The sequence below is a fragment of the Aethalodelphis obliquidens genome, unplaced genomic scaffold (genome assembly GCF_003676395.1).
Source record: "Aethalodelphis obliquidens isolate GAN/ISIS:26980383/991018 unplaced genomic scaffold, ASM367639v1 scaffold4, whole genome shotgun sequence".
NCBI classification, from domain to species: Eukaryota; Metazoa; Chordata; class Mammalia; order Artiodactyla; family Delphinidae; genus Aethalodelphis; species Aethalodelphis obliquidens.
The window spans coordinates 18,297,038-18,317,047 of NW_020837948.1; the positions used below are offsets into that span (position 1 = coordinate 18,297,038).

At 36.4% G+C, this 20,010-nt stretch overlaps 1 protein-coding gene across 2 annotated transcripts in view; it reads right to left on the bottom strand.

The window, feature by feature from the left end:
• The window catches only part of PRR16 (proline rich 16), a 152,483-nt gene that overhangs the window by 92,239 nt on the left and 40,234 nt on the right, over positions 1–20,010 (bottom strand). The window contains exon 2 of one of the 2 annotated variants that reach the window (XM_027099476.1): positions 7,990–8,746. In XM_027099476.1, coding sequence (XP_026955277.1) covers positions 7,991–8,746 — 756 coding nt within the window. In that variant the 3' untranslated portion in view covers position 7,990. Of the gene's footprint in view, positions 1–7,371; positions 8,747–20,010 lie in introns of those variants that run through there. The other variant, XM_027099467.1, reaches the window with a different exon arrangement.

Here is a 20,010-nt window from a genome sequence, read left to right on the forward strand (position 1 = left end):
TGAATAAAATATCATTAGCATCAACCTAGGCAAAGACAAATCAACCCACCAGATTAAAAAGGAACATGGTAATTTGGTAAGAAGTACTATAAATTGATAACAGTGCCTGCATTTGTGTGAGGTTTTACTGTCAGCAAAGTATTTTCACACTCATTAAATCATTAGGGCCTTATAACAACATTTTGGAAGGTGGTATCTTTTAGAGGAGAAACGCAGAGAAAAAAATGTTAGGAAATTGGGTGCTATTGGGGTATGTCTAGTGTATCAATGTTAATGTTACTCTAGGAGAAATAAAATGTGCGAAACCAGGCAGTTTGGGGAGTGAGTACCTCATGAAGGTTTAGACAAAATAAGGCAGGGGAAATGCACATCACTTATATTTTTGTGTCCAGAAGAGAGACATGAGCTGAAAAATAGTGGGAGTTTGAGCAAATAAAGCAGAAGCTATGACTGAACTTTGTGTGTAACTCATTCTGTGTCAGCAGAGCTTTCATCCCATACAAATAACATAATGGAATTTAAAACAAGACATAGAGTAAATAGTAATTAGCTATGCTGCAATACATAATTTACTTAGTTCCAACCTAGAGGAAGAGTTTGGGAGGTGTTTCTGACCTATGCAAAGAATAAGGTGGAGTGATTTGGTGATTTTGCCTATTCAATTGTGCTGAAGGTTACAGACTTCTTGAATCCTAAAACTGCCTATTGGCGTTGCCTCATCCATTTTACCTTTCAGCACTGCTGCCGAAGAAGAGCGGAAGCTTATGATCCTGATGCTGTAGACATTCACTTGGGGTTTGTGAAATTGCAGCATCCTTCTGCTGGTCTTAATCTTCTCGCCCCTTACTTTGTAAAGGAGGATTGGGTGAGCCCAGAATACACACAGGGACGAAATTAATGACTCAAGAACTCTATTAGGTAGAAAAGAGTGGCACCATTATTGTCATTTGAAAGCAAGCCTCAGACCTGGTTAAGCAACTTGACCAAGAACACATGGGAGATGGGAAAACTGAAACTCAAATCCAGGCCTTCTGGTTTCAAACGTACACTTTTATCCTAATATACTGCCCTATAATTAATATTATAAACACATGTTATAATTTACATTATCAATGACAAATTTCTGTAGTAGAGTTTCATATATTTTGATTATTTGGGATAAATAAGTATCAAATAAGGTTTATCTATCCTTATGGGAATAATTATTTATATAATAGCTTAATTTACTGAAAAAGTCTTTATTCAAAAATTTAACTAAAGAAAATTTAGTATGCAATTCTCAAATGCTTAACTAAAAAATGTAGGTTGGTGAGTAATCTCAGACAGAATTCAAATATGGTAGCTAATGGCTGTGATAAAATTCATCCCTCATCTTTGTAAATGCTGTCAATTCCCTCCAATAAAGTTTTAAGCAAGGCTGTTGTTAGTTTCACTTCTTGTCTCTCCATCTTTGTTTAAACTAAGATGGCATCACAATTTATGGTTAGATTAAACAAACATCAAATAATATGAAAAGGAAAGAAAATGAGGTCTATAATATATTCAAATTATACACATGCCAAAAAATTACTCCTTTGGAAACCATGGTTGGCATGATCGGTCCTCACCTATATGTGGATCTCCTTCCCTTTCTTGAGCACATGGGGACAACAGGAAGGGCCACATCACTAGTGTTGGCCAATGACACGAACAAGGACTGAGGAAAAAGCACAGCTAAGATTCTCCAGTCTCCCTTCTTCTGTTGTGGTGGTTTTGGAAGAGGATGCATGACCGGGTGGTGGAGCCACACATTCAACACAGCCTGGATCGATGAATGACTGCCTGAGGTACACCTGCCCTAGAGAATCTCCTGGACTCAGGGTGAACTTTGAATGAATGAGAAATAACTCGGATGCCTCTGAGATACTAGAGTTGTTTGCTACCACAGCATGAACTAGTCTTATGAACTAGTCTATCTTGACTTATGTTCTTATATCTTCCAACAACTTTCAAGCAAGTTTCAGTGAAATGACTGTAAGCTCTACAGATGACCTGTGCACAATGCAGCGGCCGTGCTTTGAGCAGTTCTGAAAGGTGGTGGAGAACGTGGGCTGTGGAGGCTGACTGCCTGCCTTAAAACCCTGGCTTGACCACTTCCTAGCTCTGTGACCTTGAACAGCAGTGAGATAGTTTCCTCATTTGTAAGATATGGATAATAATAGGGTCTAAGATATTGTGTTGTTAGGAGGGAAAAATGTTATGAGGGAAAAATAACACATACAAAACACATAGAAGAAGGACACAATGCAAGCCCTTGATAAGTGTTAGATATAATATATTGTCAACATCAACTCTAACCTACCCAAGGGCACACATTGTTTTATTTAGCTGGTCCAAATTCCCTTTGGTGGTGAGGAGAATTGACAACTACATTATCAAATAGTGGAAAAATCATATCTATAGTCTAATAACAAAAGGATGGAAATGCTTTTATTAGAGCTCTACTGCACTGGTTCTTTGGTGGTTCCACAGAATGGATCTATTGCTATTTTTAGCTGTAGGGGTCAACCTTAGACACATGAAACTCACAAATGAAATACCAGTAATACAAATGACACAGTTAGTTTCAAGTGGCATTAATACTGTGGAATCAGAACTTCTCAGGGAAAAAAATCCAAAATAATAGACAGCCTTTGAACTTAAGAGAAAAGGTTTTACCGGAAAGGTAAAGCCTCTGGTATAATACATGACAAAATGAGGCTTGCATTATTCAATAGCTCATTCATTTCTGACGGTAGTGAAATTGCCTGAAATCCCTCTCACATTCTGCAAAGATCAAACATATTGAGAATGTCAAAATAACTTTAGGTAACCCCTTCTGAGTGTCAAAATAACTCCTCAGAACAAAGGGGAAAAAATTGCAAAGTTCAGAGCTATGAAGAACACAATTAAATGGTGATGCTGTGGGGAAAAAAAGTATGGGAAGTCCTGCTGGCACTAAAATGCCAGCCACTTACTAAGGGGTCAGTTTTGGCAAAACACTGAAACTGAGGTCCTGGATTTCTTCACTTGTAAATAAGGATAATAATATCTATTTTATACATTCATATGAGACTTAGAAAAAAATAATGTATGTAAAATTTCAGAAAGCAGTTAACATATTAGTTTACCTAGCGTTGATCAGTCTAGAAGTCATAAATTATAAGCAATATTTCCTACGTATTTTCACTTGACCTTCACATAATTCTATATCCATTGTTGATTTAACTACATTTTACAGAGAGGGTTATTTGCAGACCTTCTTCAGGTTTTTCGAAAAAGACCAGATGGATAAATCCAAGTGCTTTCAATGAAATGACACCCTACATAACTGATGTTCCACTCAAATACGGCTAATGCAGTTTTATGTTCAACACTGCTGCCTGCCCTAATGGTAGTCTCACATCTGTCATTATTTCAGAATCAGGCAATTTACACAACTCTAAAATTCAAAAATGTTTAGTCTAAAAATCTGAATACAGTGTCACAGTTCCTAGAAAATGTCATGTGATTTTGCTATCTAGTAATTGTCAGATTCTGTGCACTTAAATATGTGATACAGAATTTTATTGTTCATAAATCATTTCCTCACTTAGAAATCATCAGTATGTACCAATGCACAACAATGCAATATTTTGCTACAAATTTGAGTGTACATTACAGCAAAATGTGCTACCAACAGAGAAACTGCAGAAAAAAACTGAATCAGGACAATCACAAAAACATTGCATTATTGCATATATCCTACGGGAAAAAATTCAGTCAAGGCAGTGATTCATGACTTGATTACACCATTCCCAGTGCAATTACATGTGGAACTACTCAGCCTTTTCTTCACAGAACATCCAAAAAGAGCTATAATTAGAACCTGTAGATAAAAGGCCTTGCATAGTTTCAGAGACTATGTAGCTGCTGTTCTTGGTCATGTTAAAAGGAACTACTGATCTGCCCAAAGAAAGCCATATAATACAGTGCCTTATTCCTTTATTCATTAAATAGTTAGATGTGGGCATAATTCAAACAAGAATTTTTAGGTTAATTAAATCACTTCAGTTAATAGCAGACATTTTTTTCATAGACTACTATTAAACTAATGAGAAGAGGTATGAATATATTATCAAATTGAAGAGTGGGGAACGTCTCTTCTCGCATGCCCTGTATTTTTGAGCAGATATTTTATATTTAGCTTAAGCATGGCCTAAAAAATATATCAGTTTTATTTCCCTTTATGACTCCTAAAACCACTGAGAGATGGAAGAGAACTTTGGTCAATTTTATTTTCTTTTTGCCTTTCATCAGTGGAGATACAATAACCTCCCATCACAAAAATGGGAAGCAACCTAAGTGTTCATCAACAGATGAATGGATAAGGAAGATGTGGCACGTATATAAAATGGAATATTACTCAGCCATAAAAAGAAATGAAACTGGGTTATTTGTAGTGAGGTGGATGGACCTAGAGCCTGTCATACAGAGTGAAGTAAGTCAGAAAGAGAAAAACAAATACCATATGCTAACATATATATGGAAACTAAAAAAAAATGGTCATGAAGAACCTAGGGGCAAGACAGGAATAAAGACACAGACCTACTAGAGAATGGACTTGAGGATATGGGGAGGGGGAAGGGTAAGCTGGGACACAGTGAGACCTACCAAACATATATACACTGACCAAACATGAAATAGATAGCTAGTGGGAAGCAGCCACATAGCACAGGGAGATCAGCTTGGTGCTTTGTGACCACCTAGAGGGGTGGGATAGGGAGGGTGGGAGGGAGGGAGACGCAAGAGGGAAGAGATATGGGAGCATATGTCTATGTATAACTGATTCACTTTGTTATAAAGCAGAAACTAACACACCATTGTAAAGCAATTATACTTCAATAAAGATATTTAAAAAAATAATAAAAATTAAAAACAATAAAAAAATAAAATAACGAGAAAATTTTTCTTATTTCAATTTAATTAATGGATACAGTTTTTTGAACTATATTCTACCTTTCACTAGGAATAGATGTTTTCATAGCAGTACTACCATTTTACATTTTGTAGAAACATCACCTTCAAAGGAGTATTGAGGCCAGCTTTTTGGTACACTACTCTATGTGTGAATAAAAGAGTTAAAGCCATGTTGTGAAAAAAGAACCTGCCCTTAAAGATTTGAAAAAAGCATTTCTGCTTTGGTATCTTCATGAAGAGAAAATATAGACCATGTTTTATGATGATTTAATGCATGATGTGCAGAGCTTGCATTTCAGAATTTAAATTTTGAAAGCAATGTTGGCTGATTACAAAAACCGCACTGCCACTTATGACACTTTAATTACAAGTTTCCAGGCAAATATTATGACACTCTATGTTAATTGCTTTCCATGTTTTACAAGTTTATATATATTTAGAGACATGACTACCAATGAATGTTGCAGAATTATCGGGCAAAAAAACCTATTGGCCCAATATATTCTATACATTAGTAAAAAAAAAAAAAAAAAAGAAAAGGAACATATGGAGCAAATAAACTAAAAGGAATGTCCCAACACTGCTGTAATCTAACATTTAATGTTGACTATGTAATAAATAAACTGTAATAAGAGAAGAAGGTCAATAACTATAACTTCTTTATGTTGAGATTTAACTCAGCTTTATAGGCCAACAGTTACTTATAAATGTGTTAAATAAAAACAGGTGTTGTGGTTTTGGCATATGTCACTAATCAAACATAAAAAGATGGTCTTTCATGGGGTAACTCCATCTATAATTTGAGGAAGAGAAATGGATTTGAACCTCAGAGGTTGTGTGTAGGCATCTGGCTCAAATATCCTTAATCAACTAGCTTAAATCATCCAACTTATTCAACTTGCTTTATTGCAAATGAGTTATCTGCTCAGTGGATGATATGTGGCTGTTAGTAAGCTCTACTTTGAGGTCCAGGTTGGTTCCCAGACATCAACAAGGGTCAACGTCTCACATTATAATGTAATTATTAGGTCACAGTAATTGGCTGTGAAAGAAAGATGGGCTGAAGGGAAAAAACTTCATGTCTTCAAAGACTTTATAATATCAAAAGGCCTCACACTGGATGGATATTTGAAAGGATGTAAATATTTAAATCTAGAAAGGTGATAAAATCCTGGGTTTATTTATATCAAGACTAAATGAACATATTACAATGTTAAGAATATATGTGTTATTTTGGTATTCAATGTCAATTATTTATTTACCTGGCTCACATCTATTAAACATACTGATCATATAGTTAATAAACTTTAGATTCTGGCCTTTGATTATTGGTCTTGCCTTTTGTAACTTTCTGAAAAGTTGGATTTATTCTGCTTGCATTATCTTCATGTCCAACACACACAGAACAAAAATCATGTTGAGTACATTTTCAACGTGACGTCACTATTTTTACTCATTTGATTGTTCCTTTAAAAAATAAACCTATTTTCTTTAGGGAATTATGCCTAAAATATATTAGCATTTTAAATAGGAAGCTGTTCAAAAACAGTACTCCAAATTATGATGCTATAACATGAAAAAGGCAACAAAGAAATATGACTGAAGACTACTTTCCTGTAGTAGCAAAAGTTCAAGTTTTACGATCAAAAGCCAAATATTCAAAAGTATTACAGTATTCTTTTTTAAGTTGCATAATAATCAAATCTCCACCAAAGATGACTCCTTCTACTCCTGCCACTTAATGACCACATTTTGCTCAGGCATTTACCTGTCATCATGAATCTAAGGGAGTAAACTCATTTCTAACTCCAGGGCAAATCATAGGATCAGTCCAAATCATGGTAGTTAGGAAGTGAGCTTTTGTCCATGGGTAAGTGTGACTTTAGTTGGCAAATTAGACTAAAGAGGAGCACATTTATTGGATGTTGGGAGGAAAGGATTTCCTCTCTTCCTTCTATAGAATAACAAAAACCCTGGCATATTTCAGCTCTGAGGGAGAATCAGCTTAAGGCGAATGCTAAAAATATCCTGTTCCATAAACATCTTTATTTTCCTCTAGGATTCTCCTGTAAATGGGGGAATCCCTCAGGAAGGCAGAGAGCTTGCTGATGCAGGAGCAAAGTCATCCTACAGCTTCAATGAGCTGGTTTATGCATTGACCTGGAGGCATGCTGAGAGTGGGGAGGACCTAAAGGGGTTGGCCTGCAACAGGTCATCCCTGAGGTACCAAAATGGAGGCAAATCATATGAAAATATTTACAGTTCTATTGAGAACCTGGATTATGATATTTAATTTGAAAAATTCTGACACATACTCACTGTGATCTCCAAACTCTGTCAGAGCTGCTATCCATTTTGATGTAAACTAACGTGGAACTAAATGAACCACTGCTTCATTTTAATTCTGAGGAACATTTGGTTTTGCCATTATTTACCATTGTTTATTGACATATGATATTTCCACAGACCAAAATCTTTCATTACATATATAGGTGAACATATAGTCATAATTGTATAGTATAGAAAATAAATGTTCTGGTATTATCCTCAGCATTTAATAATGCAAAACTAGTGACAAACATCTTTAGAAAAAATAATAAAATAGTCTTTCAGTATTAAAATTTCTTATTAAAAAGCATCAGGTCAGAGTATGGCATGTTCTTAATGCATAGATGAGTTAGGCATGAATAAAATGAATCTAATCCCATCTCTTATGGTAAATCAAAATATTTGAAATCTACAGGTCACAGTTTGACACAGGTCAATTGAAAAAACAATATATTCAGCTATTCCGTTATTCTGTGGTTTCATGATGTAACTTTTAAACAATGTATAGCCAGGACATAAACAACATACTGCATACTTACCCGGTGATTTTTTATGCCACTCTGCTGAATGCAGGATAAATATATTTGGGCTTTTTATTGCTTGAGTAGAAAGTGCTCATTACGTATTATTTTATGTTTATAATATAAGAGTTAAAAAAAAAAAAAGTTTTTTTAAATGGCATACATCACACTGTTGTAGTGGTTGATTTCCTCAAGATCGTCTTCTGTGGTTTTGGTGCAGTGGGAGGAGGCACAGGTGCAGGTCTGAGTGGGGGGAAGCTGTTACTGTGGCTTATCCCCAGCCCCCCATTTTCTAGTGGAAAAGGAGGGAGGTGAGGGGGAGGAGGCTGGGCAGGGCCATGGGGAGGAAGCTTTCCTGGTGGGTGGACAGGTTCGCTGTGTGAGTGGACCTCCCTATTTTTTATGTGATGCCGGGTGTCACAGTCAGGACAATAGCCATGGTACTGGACTTTTTCATTAAACCGAACTCGCTCCCGAGGCCCTGCTTGGGGGCACCTGTCTTTTTCAGGTCTGTGCATCAGAGGCTGCACTGGAGCCTTGTCCAAGTTACTGCTGGGTTCGCAGCAAACGTCTCCGTTTGGAATTTTGTTGGGTGCCCCTGGGAAGCCTCTGTTTCGCAGAAGGGTGCCATTGGTCTTTACCGGATTGACAGTGGACACCACTCTTTGCGGGTCTTCACACTTCACAGGTGTCAACCGTGGAGGGGGAGGGGGAGGGTTTGGCTTTCTCAGGACGGTGAGGATAGCAGATGGGTGGGCTGGGGGTTTAATGAGGGGGGCGTTGGCCTGCACTTTGATCTTCTCTATGCTGGAGGCTGTTGTCCCACTTGAGCTACTATTCAGGGTGTCCGTTTTGGAGCTGTCGGTCATCTCATCCTCCAGCTGTAGGTCAGAAGTCAGGGTATCAATCTGGTCAACCACCTGGTGGAAAGGACAAGGTAATTGTGTTGAAGAACGACCCGAAGCAAAATATACTACAAACAATATCTTCCTGTCTCGCTATAATCTGTTATGGGAACCTTGACTAATACTGAGTGGTGTATTCCATTGTTCTTAATGTTTTCATTCAATAAATTTAGGCAAGGCAGGGTGACTCTGGGTGGCTCCCATGGTAAGTAATAGTGGCTCAGACTAGGATCAAAGAAAGGAAGATGGAGAGAAATGAATGGATTTAGGAGCTAAAACTGAAGACCTAGCTCTCATGGTACTAGTGTGAACCAATCAATCACATAAGACACTCATATGGAGGAGTAACATCTCTGAGTCCTCTCTAACTTCTGGTTGAATCTGGCACCTCTTCTAACAGGGTTGCTTAGTGTCTCTGCCCTGTTAAGTCATTGTCTGGGGCAACTTGTGGGAAGCTTGACCTCAGGGCAAATGCTCAATTTCAGAACCCAGAAGTTGACCCTCTATCATTTACACTCCCTGCAGTCAGAGATCTTAGAGGCTATTCTCATGGCTACCATACATGTACTAGTATGCCTACAGGAGGAAAGAAAAGTTATGGATTACTTTAAAAGTAATTTATTTTTCAATGGAATGAGTCCCCTCATCTCACGTTTCCATACGTAGACTTTTCCCTCCTCTCTTATTCAGGCCTAAGTTTGTTCAACTGTGAAGTTGGCTCTTTGACACGTGGTGGCACAATTGGGCTCAAAATGAAAATATCATTACCAACAAGAAGTTAGAGAGGACTCAGAGATTTTACTTCTTCTACATGAGTGTCTTATGTGATTGGTTCACACTAGTACCATGAGAGCTAGGTCTTCAGTTTTAGCTCCTAAATCCATTCATTTCTCTCCATCTTCCTTTCTTTGATTCTAGCCTGAGGCACTATTACTTACCATGGGAGCCAGCCAGTCACCCTGCCTCGCTTCTCACTACTGTAATCTCAGTGGTTTTTCTAAAAACAGAATTGTGCTCTTGTCATTCCTTGCTTAAAACCTTTCAATGCCTGCTCATTTCTCTTGTGATATATATCAATTCTTAACATGGTCTCTAAGGTCCTGTACAGTCTCACTCAGTGTTGTTCTGATAAGTGTTTAATAACGGGTTCTTAGAGGTGTGAGTGAGTCCTGATTTGAAGAGTTTGCCAGTTTCCATGGTGTAAACTCCTGCCATGGTTGACTTCAAGTGAGTAAAGGCAACATCACTAAATGTGAAATTGGGAAGAAACCTGCAGGGGTCCATCATTATAAAGTATTTCCACCATACCAGTAGAATAGACATAAACTCAGGAGTACAGATAAATATTAAAATGTAGTAAAATAATTAGGAATGACTAGGAATAATTAGAAAAAAATCTTTCTTTTTTATGTAATCCACTTAATATAGGTTTATATACTTTTGTTTTCAATAATAGTTATTTCACAATTGGCTCACAGGATTTCTGAAAATAAAACAATTGGCCCTTTTTAGCCAGTACAAGACAGCACTCCTAAGTGACCCTCCATATTCAAATCTATTAAGATTCCCTTTTCCTTTCTGTTCTCAAACCTCTCCAGTCTTCTTTCAGACCCTCATAATTGCCAGTCAGCTTCCTGCCCCAGGACATTTGCACATACTAATTTTTCATGTAAAGGTCACTGAATTTGTGTGTGTGTGTGTGTGTGTGTAAGGAATCATATCATATCTATCTGACACTGGTTAGCTTTAGGCTTCATTAAGTTAAGAATGCATGGGAAAAATTGTACGGCAACTACTGAAGTAATAGACAAACTTACAACTTTCGAAATAAGGATTAAAAAGTGAGTAAGGGAATTTTGGCAAATCTAAAAATGGCAGAAAATAAGAAAACAACCAAAAAAGCATACTAACTAGAAACAAACCCATATGATAGTTTAAAAAACCAAACTTAAAAAATAATAATATTAATAATCATAACAAGTATAAATAGATTAAAATAATTTATTCAAGAAGGGACACAGAAGGATTGAATACAGAGTGAAAGAAATAAGATATAGCAGGCAAATAACCAAATGAAAACTGATGCAGCTATACTAATACTGAGCAAAAAACCCTGAAATCTGTTTTAATCAAATAGTATTGTATCAATACAAACAGGTGAAAAAAAAATGAATGAAACAAAATTGAAAGTTCATGTACACACACACACACACACACACACACACACACACACACACACGCTCAAACAATGGGATAAAAGTTATAAAGAAGTAATTCACATAAGGGATGCTTCAAATTTCCAAAAATCATATACTCAATCTCACTAGTAATCAACGTAGTACAAACTGAAGAAAAGTGAGAAAGTATTTCATTCTGAGTAGTTTAGGAAAAACGAACCAGCCTGATAGTTCTACTTGTTGGTGATGAGGTGGGTAAATGGGAACTCTGTACATTGCCAGTGCAAATGTAAATTCAGTGTCTTGGGAAATTTTTGGACAATATCTTATAAATTGTATAAGGTGCTTACCCTACCCTACCGTACAGGTATTTTAAGAACAAAGCCTAGACCGTTCTGGAGAAATTCTAAGAGATGTGCACAGGGTTGAAACAGCACAAGGATGTTTCTTTTAGGTTTTTTTTTTTTTGGTGTTGTTTGTTTTGCCATAGCAAAAAACTGGAAACCTAAATATCTATTAGTAAGTCATGTATGTAAATACAAACTAGTTCAAATGAAGTAACTACAGCTATATTTATCAACAGGGATAAATCTCAAAAATCTTCAGTTGAACATAAAAGTTTAAAAAAATATATCTCTATATGTATCCAATATGTATGTATTGTTTATATGTAGAAGTACAGATGTTTTAGTTTATACAACATGAAAATAAATGATAGACATTAAGTTTAGGCAAGGAGGAAGGGGAAACACTGTCAGAAGGCATCAGCTATATAGATGAAATATTTTATTTCTTTTAAAACTTGATATAAAGTAATTATGATAAAGTGTTAACATTTGTTAAGTTCGGGTTATACTTGATACAGTATTTATTTTATGTCATGTGTAAAACCTTTTATAATTTGAAAATAAAATAAATATCACTACTTAAATGAAGTTAGAAAGAAATAAAAGGAGAATTTCTTAACAGCTGCCATGTGGAGAACACATTGAAAGCTGCTGCAGTTTATTTGCTTGTTGAGTTAGAGGATATTGCAGCCAAGTGAGAGATGAGTAAATTAACCATACAAGGAATACACTGTATTCCTTGAAATTACACTTCTATGTTTTGCTGAAACGATTTCACAGTATCATATTGCAACTAAAGGAATTATGACCACAGGCATGATGGAATTAAGGGGAAAGCAAAATGAAAGAAAGTAGGACTAGAGGGACACATTGTTTCCACATATTTGGAGGTGAGAGGACAGCATGACATCCATCAAAAGTCTAAGAACATCCACACCTAACATCAGGAGCAAAGGAGAAATGTGTATCTCAAACTTGAAATTTAGTCATTTTTCTAAGTAATTGTGGCTACTCAGATCTACGGAGGAATGTGCCAATGGGAGTGAAACAAAGGGATATGTAAAGAAAGGATAATACATTCAGTGATTCCAGGAGGTTTTCCTTAGCCTCACATACAAGGAAGCTATGGTTAGATTGTGGAATAATTAGGAATACTGATAATTGTGGCTCAGGGATCACATGAGCTTAAGGTTTTCATATTGGAAAATATCCCTAAATATTTTCATAAAAAGGAAGCAGATTTGGAAGAAATTAACTGACTAAATGATCTGAGTTATTTGTGGGAATACAAAATTCAGCTTATACTACTTCTGTAAATGTTAAACTGCAAAGAATAAAAATAAAGATACTTCAGGGTTTCAGGGTTGGCATTAGAGTGAAATTTAGGATGAACAGATTTACCTAAAATTAAAAAAAAATAAATAAAAACATTAGGAGCTCCTTTTCTTATGCTCTCACTGGATTTTGCCATTTTATTATTACAGCTGCTTCTATATATCAGAATTGTCTATACCTGTGTGTTTCCCTCAGACCGTGTAAGCACATATTTCCACCTTTGTACTCCTGGCAGAGAGTACAGTGATTGTACACAGTGGATATTCAATAATAAAATGCTGAGTAAATAAACTGGATAAAGGTAGAACCTCTGAGAAAAGTCATTTCTTGCCCTCACTTCCATCTCTCCCCAGCTTTCCCATCTTGGGTCTGATTTTCAAGGTCTTCAATGTCACCAATTCTGGGTTGTCCAGAAAGGCACACAGGAAAGAATGAAGTAGAAAAAAAAGGAAGGCAGCCATAAAGAGTTGGTGAGGCTTAGTGAACTCTCTGCCTATGTTATCTGACTCTGAAAGCCTAGCTCCACAGCTTGGCACAGGGAACATTTCAGTCACTCTCCAAAACAACTAAGATGGTTGAATTACATATTTATCTTTAAATATTCATCAGTATAGCCCTAAATGTATTGAGATCTTTCCTAAATCCTACATATTTCAATTAAAAGCCACAAAATGTATAGCTCAATGGCCTTAAAAACAAAACCCTTTTTCAATTTGAGTGAATCTTTCTCTAGGGCCTTCTCAGTAACAAATCACAACTTCAAGAATTTCATTAAGAATTACAAACTTAATGAAAGGAAAGGAGGAATTTAACTCCAACTTAAATATGCACCAAATTATGAGTTCTTCTATATTTAATATTTATTCATAAAAACAACCACAATTTAAATGTGTGGCATCAGCAGTAAAAAGAAAGGGAAATGAATGAGAGCAATGGGTGAACTAGCTGTCAGACCATGGTCCATGGCCGAATGCAGGCTGACCCAAGAGCTTCACTTCTACTTTTATTTTTTTTAATAAATTTATTTATTTATTTGTTTTTATTTGTGGCTGTGTTGGGTCTTCATTGCTGGGTGCGGGCTTCCTCTAGTTGTGGTGAGTGGGGGCTACTCTTCGTGCGGTGCACGGGCTTCTCATTGCAGTGGCTTCTCTTGTTGCAGAGCAAGGGCTCTAGGTGTGTGGGTTTCAGTAGTTATAGCACGCAGGCTCAGTAGTTGTGGCCGAGGGCTCTAGAGCTCAGGCTCAGTAGTTGTGGTGCATGGGCTTAGTCGCTCTGTAGCATGTGGGATCTTCCCGGACCAGGGATCGAATCCATGTCCTCTACATTGGCAGGAGGATTCTTAACCACTGCGGCACCAGGGAAGCCCTCCATTTTTGACATAATATAAAAATTTTAAAGTCTATACTTGTATTTATCTATATATATTTTATCTATCTATCACCTGGTTGATCTATTGACAGGAAATAAGTTGTTCATTACGTACTATACAACTCTGTATTCCACTGCTAGACCACAGTACTAGTGATGTACTAAATATGAATTAATATGTATAAATACCTCTTGTAATTATTTTGTGAATGGGAGAACTATATTTAATTATACTTGTGCTAAAAACAATGTAATAAGTGGAAAACATTTAAACTATTCCACAATTTGGTTAATTCTGCTTTGACATTTGTTTAAAAAAAAAATTTTTTTTTTTTTGAAAAGGTCCAGTGACCAATATGAAAGAGTTGCTCAGGTGGTGAGCGCTAAATGCTTGCTTTCCAAGGAATGACTAGAATTGCCTTGAGTTCCCAAAGTTGTCTTTGGGTTTCTACAGCAACTGCCACTTCCTTAACAATATTATTGTTTCTTAGAGACCTGACCAATCACAATATCCCAGACACGATAATAACAGAGTTGTATTATCTAATGTTTATTTATTCTCCTTGTCCTTGGTGTATTTGACAGAGTATATAACATAGATAGTGGAAGCAATCCACGATAAATAAGGCACTATCTTGAAGCTGCCAGAGACCCAGGCTCTCTCCAACTTTCTGTTCTGCTATCCCTAGGGTTTGGTGTCTATTTTTAAGTCCAAGTTCATAGCTGGGAGGGCCGGCCTTCGCATATGTATTTCAAGGGAAAGGATGAAGAACAGTGGGGAACGCACACCTACTCCTTTTTAAAGAGATGTTTCAGGAGTAATACATTTTATTTGCTTATGTTTGACCAGCCAATAGTAAGTTGCTTAAGTGGAGGAGACTGGGAAATGTACGCTTTTATCTGGGGTCCAACGTGCTCAGTGAAAAGCTATGGTTATTCCTCAAAATAAGAAGGGAGAAAGGACATTCCAAGGCAATTAGCATCCTCTGAAATAGAGACTAAAACACACATACAGAAAACACACACACACAAACACACACACACACACACACACAAACACACTGGTATACCTTTAATCATCCTTGTTGGGAAATAAATATGAAGGTTATAAACTTGCTTAAAAATTCTTACTGAAAAATTATTTGAAACATTTTTTGAAACAGAATACAGTATATGTTTTGAAGGTGTTTTGTTGTTTGCTTTTGTAATATTCATTTAAGTGGCAATTTATACCCTGTTCTCTGAAAGTAAACTAGATTTAAAAATAAACAATAATCATAATTCATAGCTAAGCCTGATCAGTAGAAAATAAGGTAAAACTACAATGTAATTTTTCTTATTTTTCTGTGTGTTCAGTTGGGTTTGACAAATATTTACTGTGCAAATATTATTAACCTGTTATTGTATGAGACACTGAGGATTAAAAAAATAAGGCTTCCAGTTTAATAGAGACTGATCATGTGTATTTAGTGCCTTCCTCCCCAAATCATATCTAAATGAGAGTAAAGAAATAAATACAGTAATAAATTCAGAAGATCTTCTCAAAGTGTGGTATAAGCTGACCCAGAGAGTTTTATAAATACATGGATGAATTAATGAAAAGGTGGTCAAAGTACTGATGGAGTCCCAGAAGGATTCCAAACTTGAAAGTGGAATAGAGAGAGAGTGGAAGTGAGAGGTAATGCAAAATTAGGGTGTGAAGTTGTTGAGTGACTATGTTTCACAATGGAAAAAAATTGTGTCAAATGGTGCAACAAGACTGGCAACATGCTAAGAGCTCACACCCTTAAGGTACACTGAAATTCTTGCTGTAAAGAATCTGAACATGTCTCTGGATAAGAAGGCGGCACTGAGTGCGGTTGGTAGGATCTCAAAACAAAGCTCTCCTCCCTCATTATTATTACGTTTTTCCATTGGGAAGGTGGTAGAAATGGGGCAAGAGCAGCTAGCTTGTCTTCTGAAGTACTTCATGCCCATCTGACACATTCAGAATTTTCAATCAGCATCCTCCTTTTCCCTATATGTAGAAGAGGTTGTTAAAACATCTTTATAATATGAATATGTTTGAAGATCAAGAGATATTTGAGGGTAAACAACATCACAAAATAGAAGGACCAAGATAAATGAAAAGATCAATATTGAAGGCAAAGCTGTCATTATTAGTAAAGTAAGAGAACTTTGTAGTAATTCCAATTAATGTACTTGGAGAAGTTTCAGAATGTATTGCAGCTATAAAATAATACACTGTTATAAAAGAACAGACATCAAGAAAGAAAAATATTTGAAGTATAAAACATAAATACTAAATTTAAAAAGATTATTTTTAAAGAAAAGAAAAAAAATCTAAGAAATATTCCTAATCATAAAGCAAAATTATTTTCTTTAAGAAGGAAAATAGGGACTTCCCTGGTGGCTCAGTGGTTAAGAATCCTCCTGCCAATGCAGGGGACATGGGTTCAAGCCCTGGTCCGGGAAGATCCCACATGCTGTGGAGCAACTAAGCCTGTGCACCACAACTACTGAGCCTGTGAGCCACAACTACTCAGTCCACGTGCCACAACTACTGAAGCCCACCCACCTAGAGCCTGTGTTCCACAACAAGAGAAGCCACTACAATGAGTAGCCCACGTACCACAACAAAGAGTAGCCCACGCTCGCCACAACTAGAGGAAGCCCGCGTGCAGCAACGAAGACCCAACACAGCCAAAAATAAATAAATAAAATAATTAAAAAATAATAAAATAAAAAGGAAAATACAAGAAAAAATTTAAAGGCAAGGAAAGCAAGAAAATCAATCCTGGAGCTTTAATGACTGACTGAGAAGTTCCAGAAAAAAATGGGGAAAAAAGATAAAAATGTGGGATTCCAATAATCAAAAAAAAAAAATAAAGAGAAAATTCCACAGTTGACAATACAAATGGAGCTTCAGAGGGAAACAGTCAACTGAGTGTTAATCAGGATGAATGAAAATGAAAACAAAGTCAATCATTTACCAAACAAACAAAGAAAACTCAGAAAGAAGTGAAAATTAAATAATCATCACAGCATCTTATGTATGAATGCATGATGAAAGTCATTTTACCAGTAACTTCAAAAGTTCTCTGGCAAAGTAATTTTAACCCCAATTCTATACCTGACTAATTTAACAATTTATTGTAATGAAAAATTAAAATATTTGTAGATATTAAGGACAAAGATAATTTACTTCTCCTGTATCTGTTCTTTAAAAGTTAAGGATATTCTGTAGCTCAGTAAAATGGAATCCAAGAAAGGAGGAAGGCACAGAAAGCAAAAACCTTTGTAATTAACACAGAAGTATGAAAACAAAAGAATTTAAGAATGACAACTTACTTGAGTCCCCAAAGCAATTATTCTAAGCTAAAACAGGAAATCAGAATTCTCCAAGAAAAAATAACGAATTACATTCAATAGATCATACAACTGGAAAGTTGTCACACATTAGGGATAGGGAAAAGAAGTGAACTATTGAACTGTGGGTGATGAGTATAATGTGTGTAAAAAGAGAAACCATTTGAATCTTGAATTCTCTTTTGAAAGGTTCAAATTTAGAAATATAGGTTTAAATTTATTTCTTTATGAGTTCATTATCAGTGTTTCATTCTACTTCTACTATTAAGATGCTGGTTACTGATTTTTCTTCTCAACATATGGCAAAAGCAAAAAAGACTAATTCTTCATCTTCCATAAAGATGAGTCAAATGACATGGTTTGCAGTTTAAAAAAAGTGTGTGAGCATATTGTTTAGACAGCTGACTACCTGAAAAACAAAAGCAAATGTTAAAAGGGGTTATCGCCAGGGAATAGGCCTAGACATAGGATGGAGATGATATAGAAGGTGAATTTTATACATCCTTATGTAGAATTTGATTTGGAGATAGAGATGAATGTGCAAATACCTGCCTGATAATAGTTGAAATTATACTCTCCCAAAAAATCAAAGAGAAAAAACATGAACTAGATACAGTCCTTCCCCATGCAAACTAATAATTACCACACAGTGTACCATGTGTAGTGGTAAAAGGATTGACAAGCATAGGAGAGCAGAGAAAGGGGTGATTTATTCTTTCCAAGCAGGTCAGTTGGTAGCATTGGCCAGAGATAGTTTCAAATCAGGTGAAAATGAGAGATGTCTTGAATGACAAAATGAAACCTGGAGGAAAAGGCATTTCTTGGCAGAAGGAATAGCATGTGAAGTGGCATAAAGGTATGAAATATAATTTTTTATATGTTGGTAAAGGATAAAGTAGCATAAGGCACATGAATAAGAGACAGGGCTGAAAAGGCAGACAGAGGCCAGGTTGTGGGGAGCCCTGCAGGGCATGTTTAGGAGTTTCTACACCAGTTGCACTTTTGAAGATTGGTTCCCAAAAGGTTTGGATTTGTGGCACCAACCAAAAAAATGCATAAAGTTAGTGCTTTGATAGAGAATGAAGATGGACATACATGCTTTAGTAGGTAATTTCTTTTTAAGTTAAATTGTTTTATAGCCATGGAATGAATAGTATTTAGGAAGACCAGGTCTAAATATAAAATTATAGATATGATTTGTCCAAAAAGGTTCATGGGCCTTGGCAACCTTGGAAAATTATACAAGTATCAACAGTTTATGTTATTTACAGCACTAAATGATCCAAAATTTGTAACTCTACAATTTGCAAAATCAAGGTGTTTAATTTTTTTAACTTATAAAACAAAAGTAACTGGTTTCATTTAAATCAGTTCCTCATCGAACTGTAAGCATTTCTGAGGTACTCCTGGAGGAAGTAGAAATCCCCCAAATTTTCACACACCGTTTCTAATGTCATATGCCCAAATGCTTACTGTATAAAATAAACATAAGACAATTGAGTACTAAGGGATAAAGTGCTATTGCACAGCTCAGCTCCATAGAGGTAAAATGTATCAGTATTACATGTGATGATCACTTCATGTAAGTCCCACTTTTACTTGCATGTCAGTTTTAGTAAGTGAGTACTTATGACTTTTCTTTCCCCTGTAACAAACATTATTCACACATTATAGTGGTTGAAATGCCATTGCTAACTTTAATTTCTGTCTTCATAACAAACATGCTTATACTAAGGCTTCCTGTAAAGTGTGGAAAAGGAAACCTCCCTCATCACAATTGCTATAAGCAGCTTAACAGATTTAAAAGACTCATTCACTTGCAATTTGTGAGTATGCACATCAAAATGATTCCATTATGTTAACAATGTCCAGGAGGAGACTGTAACTCACAATAATGGACCTGTAAACTTTAACACAAGCTTATAGCTCTCAAACTCTAATAACTTTCTGCATGTTAAAAAGTGTAGATGAGGGGCTTCCCTGGTGGCGCAGTGGTTGAGAGTCCCCCTGCCGATGCAGGGGACATGGGTTTGGGCCCCGGTCTGGGAAGATTCCACATGCTGCTGAGCGGCTGGGCCTGTGAGCCATGGCCGCTGAGCCTGCGCGTCCGGAGCCTGTGCCCCGCAATGGGAGAGGCCACAGCAGTGAGAGGCCCGCATACCGCAAACAAACAAACAAACAAAAACAAAAAAACAAAAAAAGTGTAGATAAATAAACCTCAGGTTGTGTATAACCTTCCCTACTGATGGTAAACTAGCTCAATAAAAAATATTCTGTAAGCATCATGAGTAAGGTTGTAAGAACAACCTCTATTCAATCCACTCTCTCTTCCATTTAATCCAGTCTTTGCATTGCAGCCAGACAGAGCTTTCCTTAAATCTGTATGTATAACATAAATTATTAAACCTTAAGTGGTTTCCTATTGCTCTTAAGATAAAGACCAAATATTTATAAAATCACAATCCTCCTAAGATACGGATCCTGCTTTGTACATCAGCTTGCCCTTGTGCCACTTCCCCTCACTCTGCTCTTTTCATTTCTTCCTGTGCTTAGAAGATGCTAAGCTCCCATCTCTGGGTCTTTGTATAAGTCATCCTCTACCCAGTCCTGGTTACTGCTTACTGTTCCCACAAAACACACACACACACACACACACACACACACACACACACACACACACACA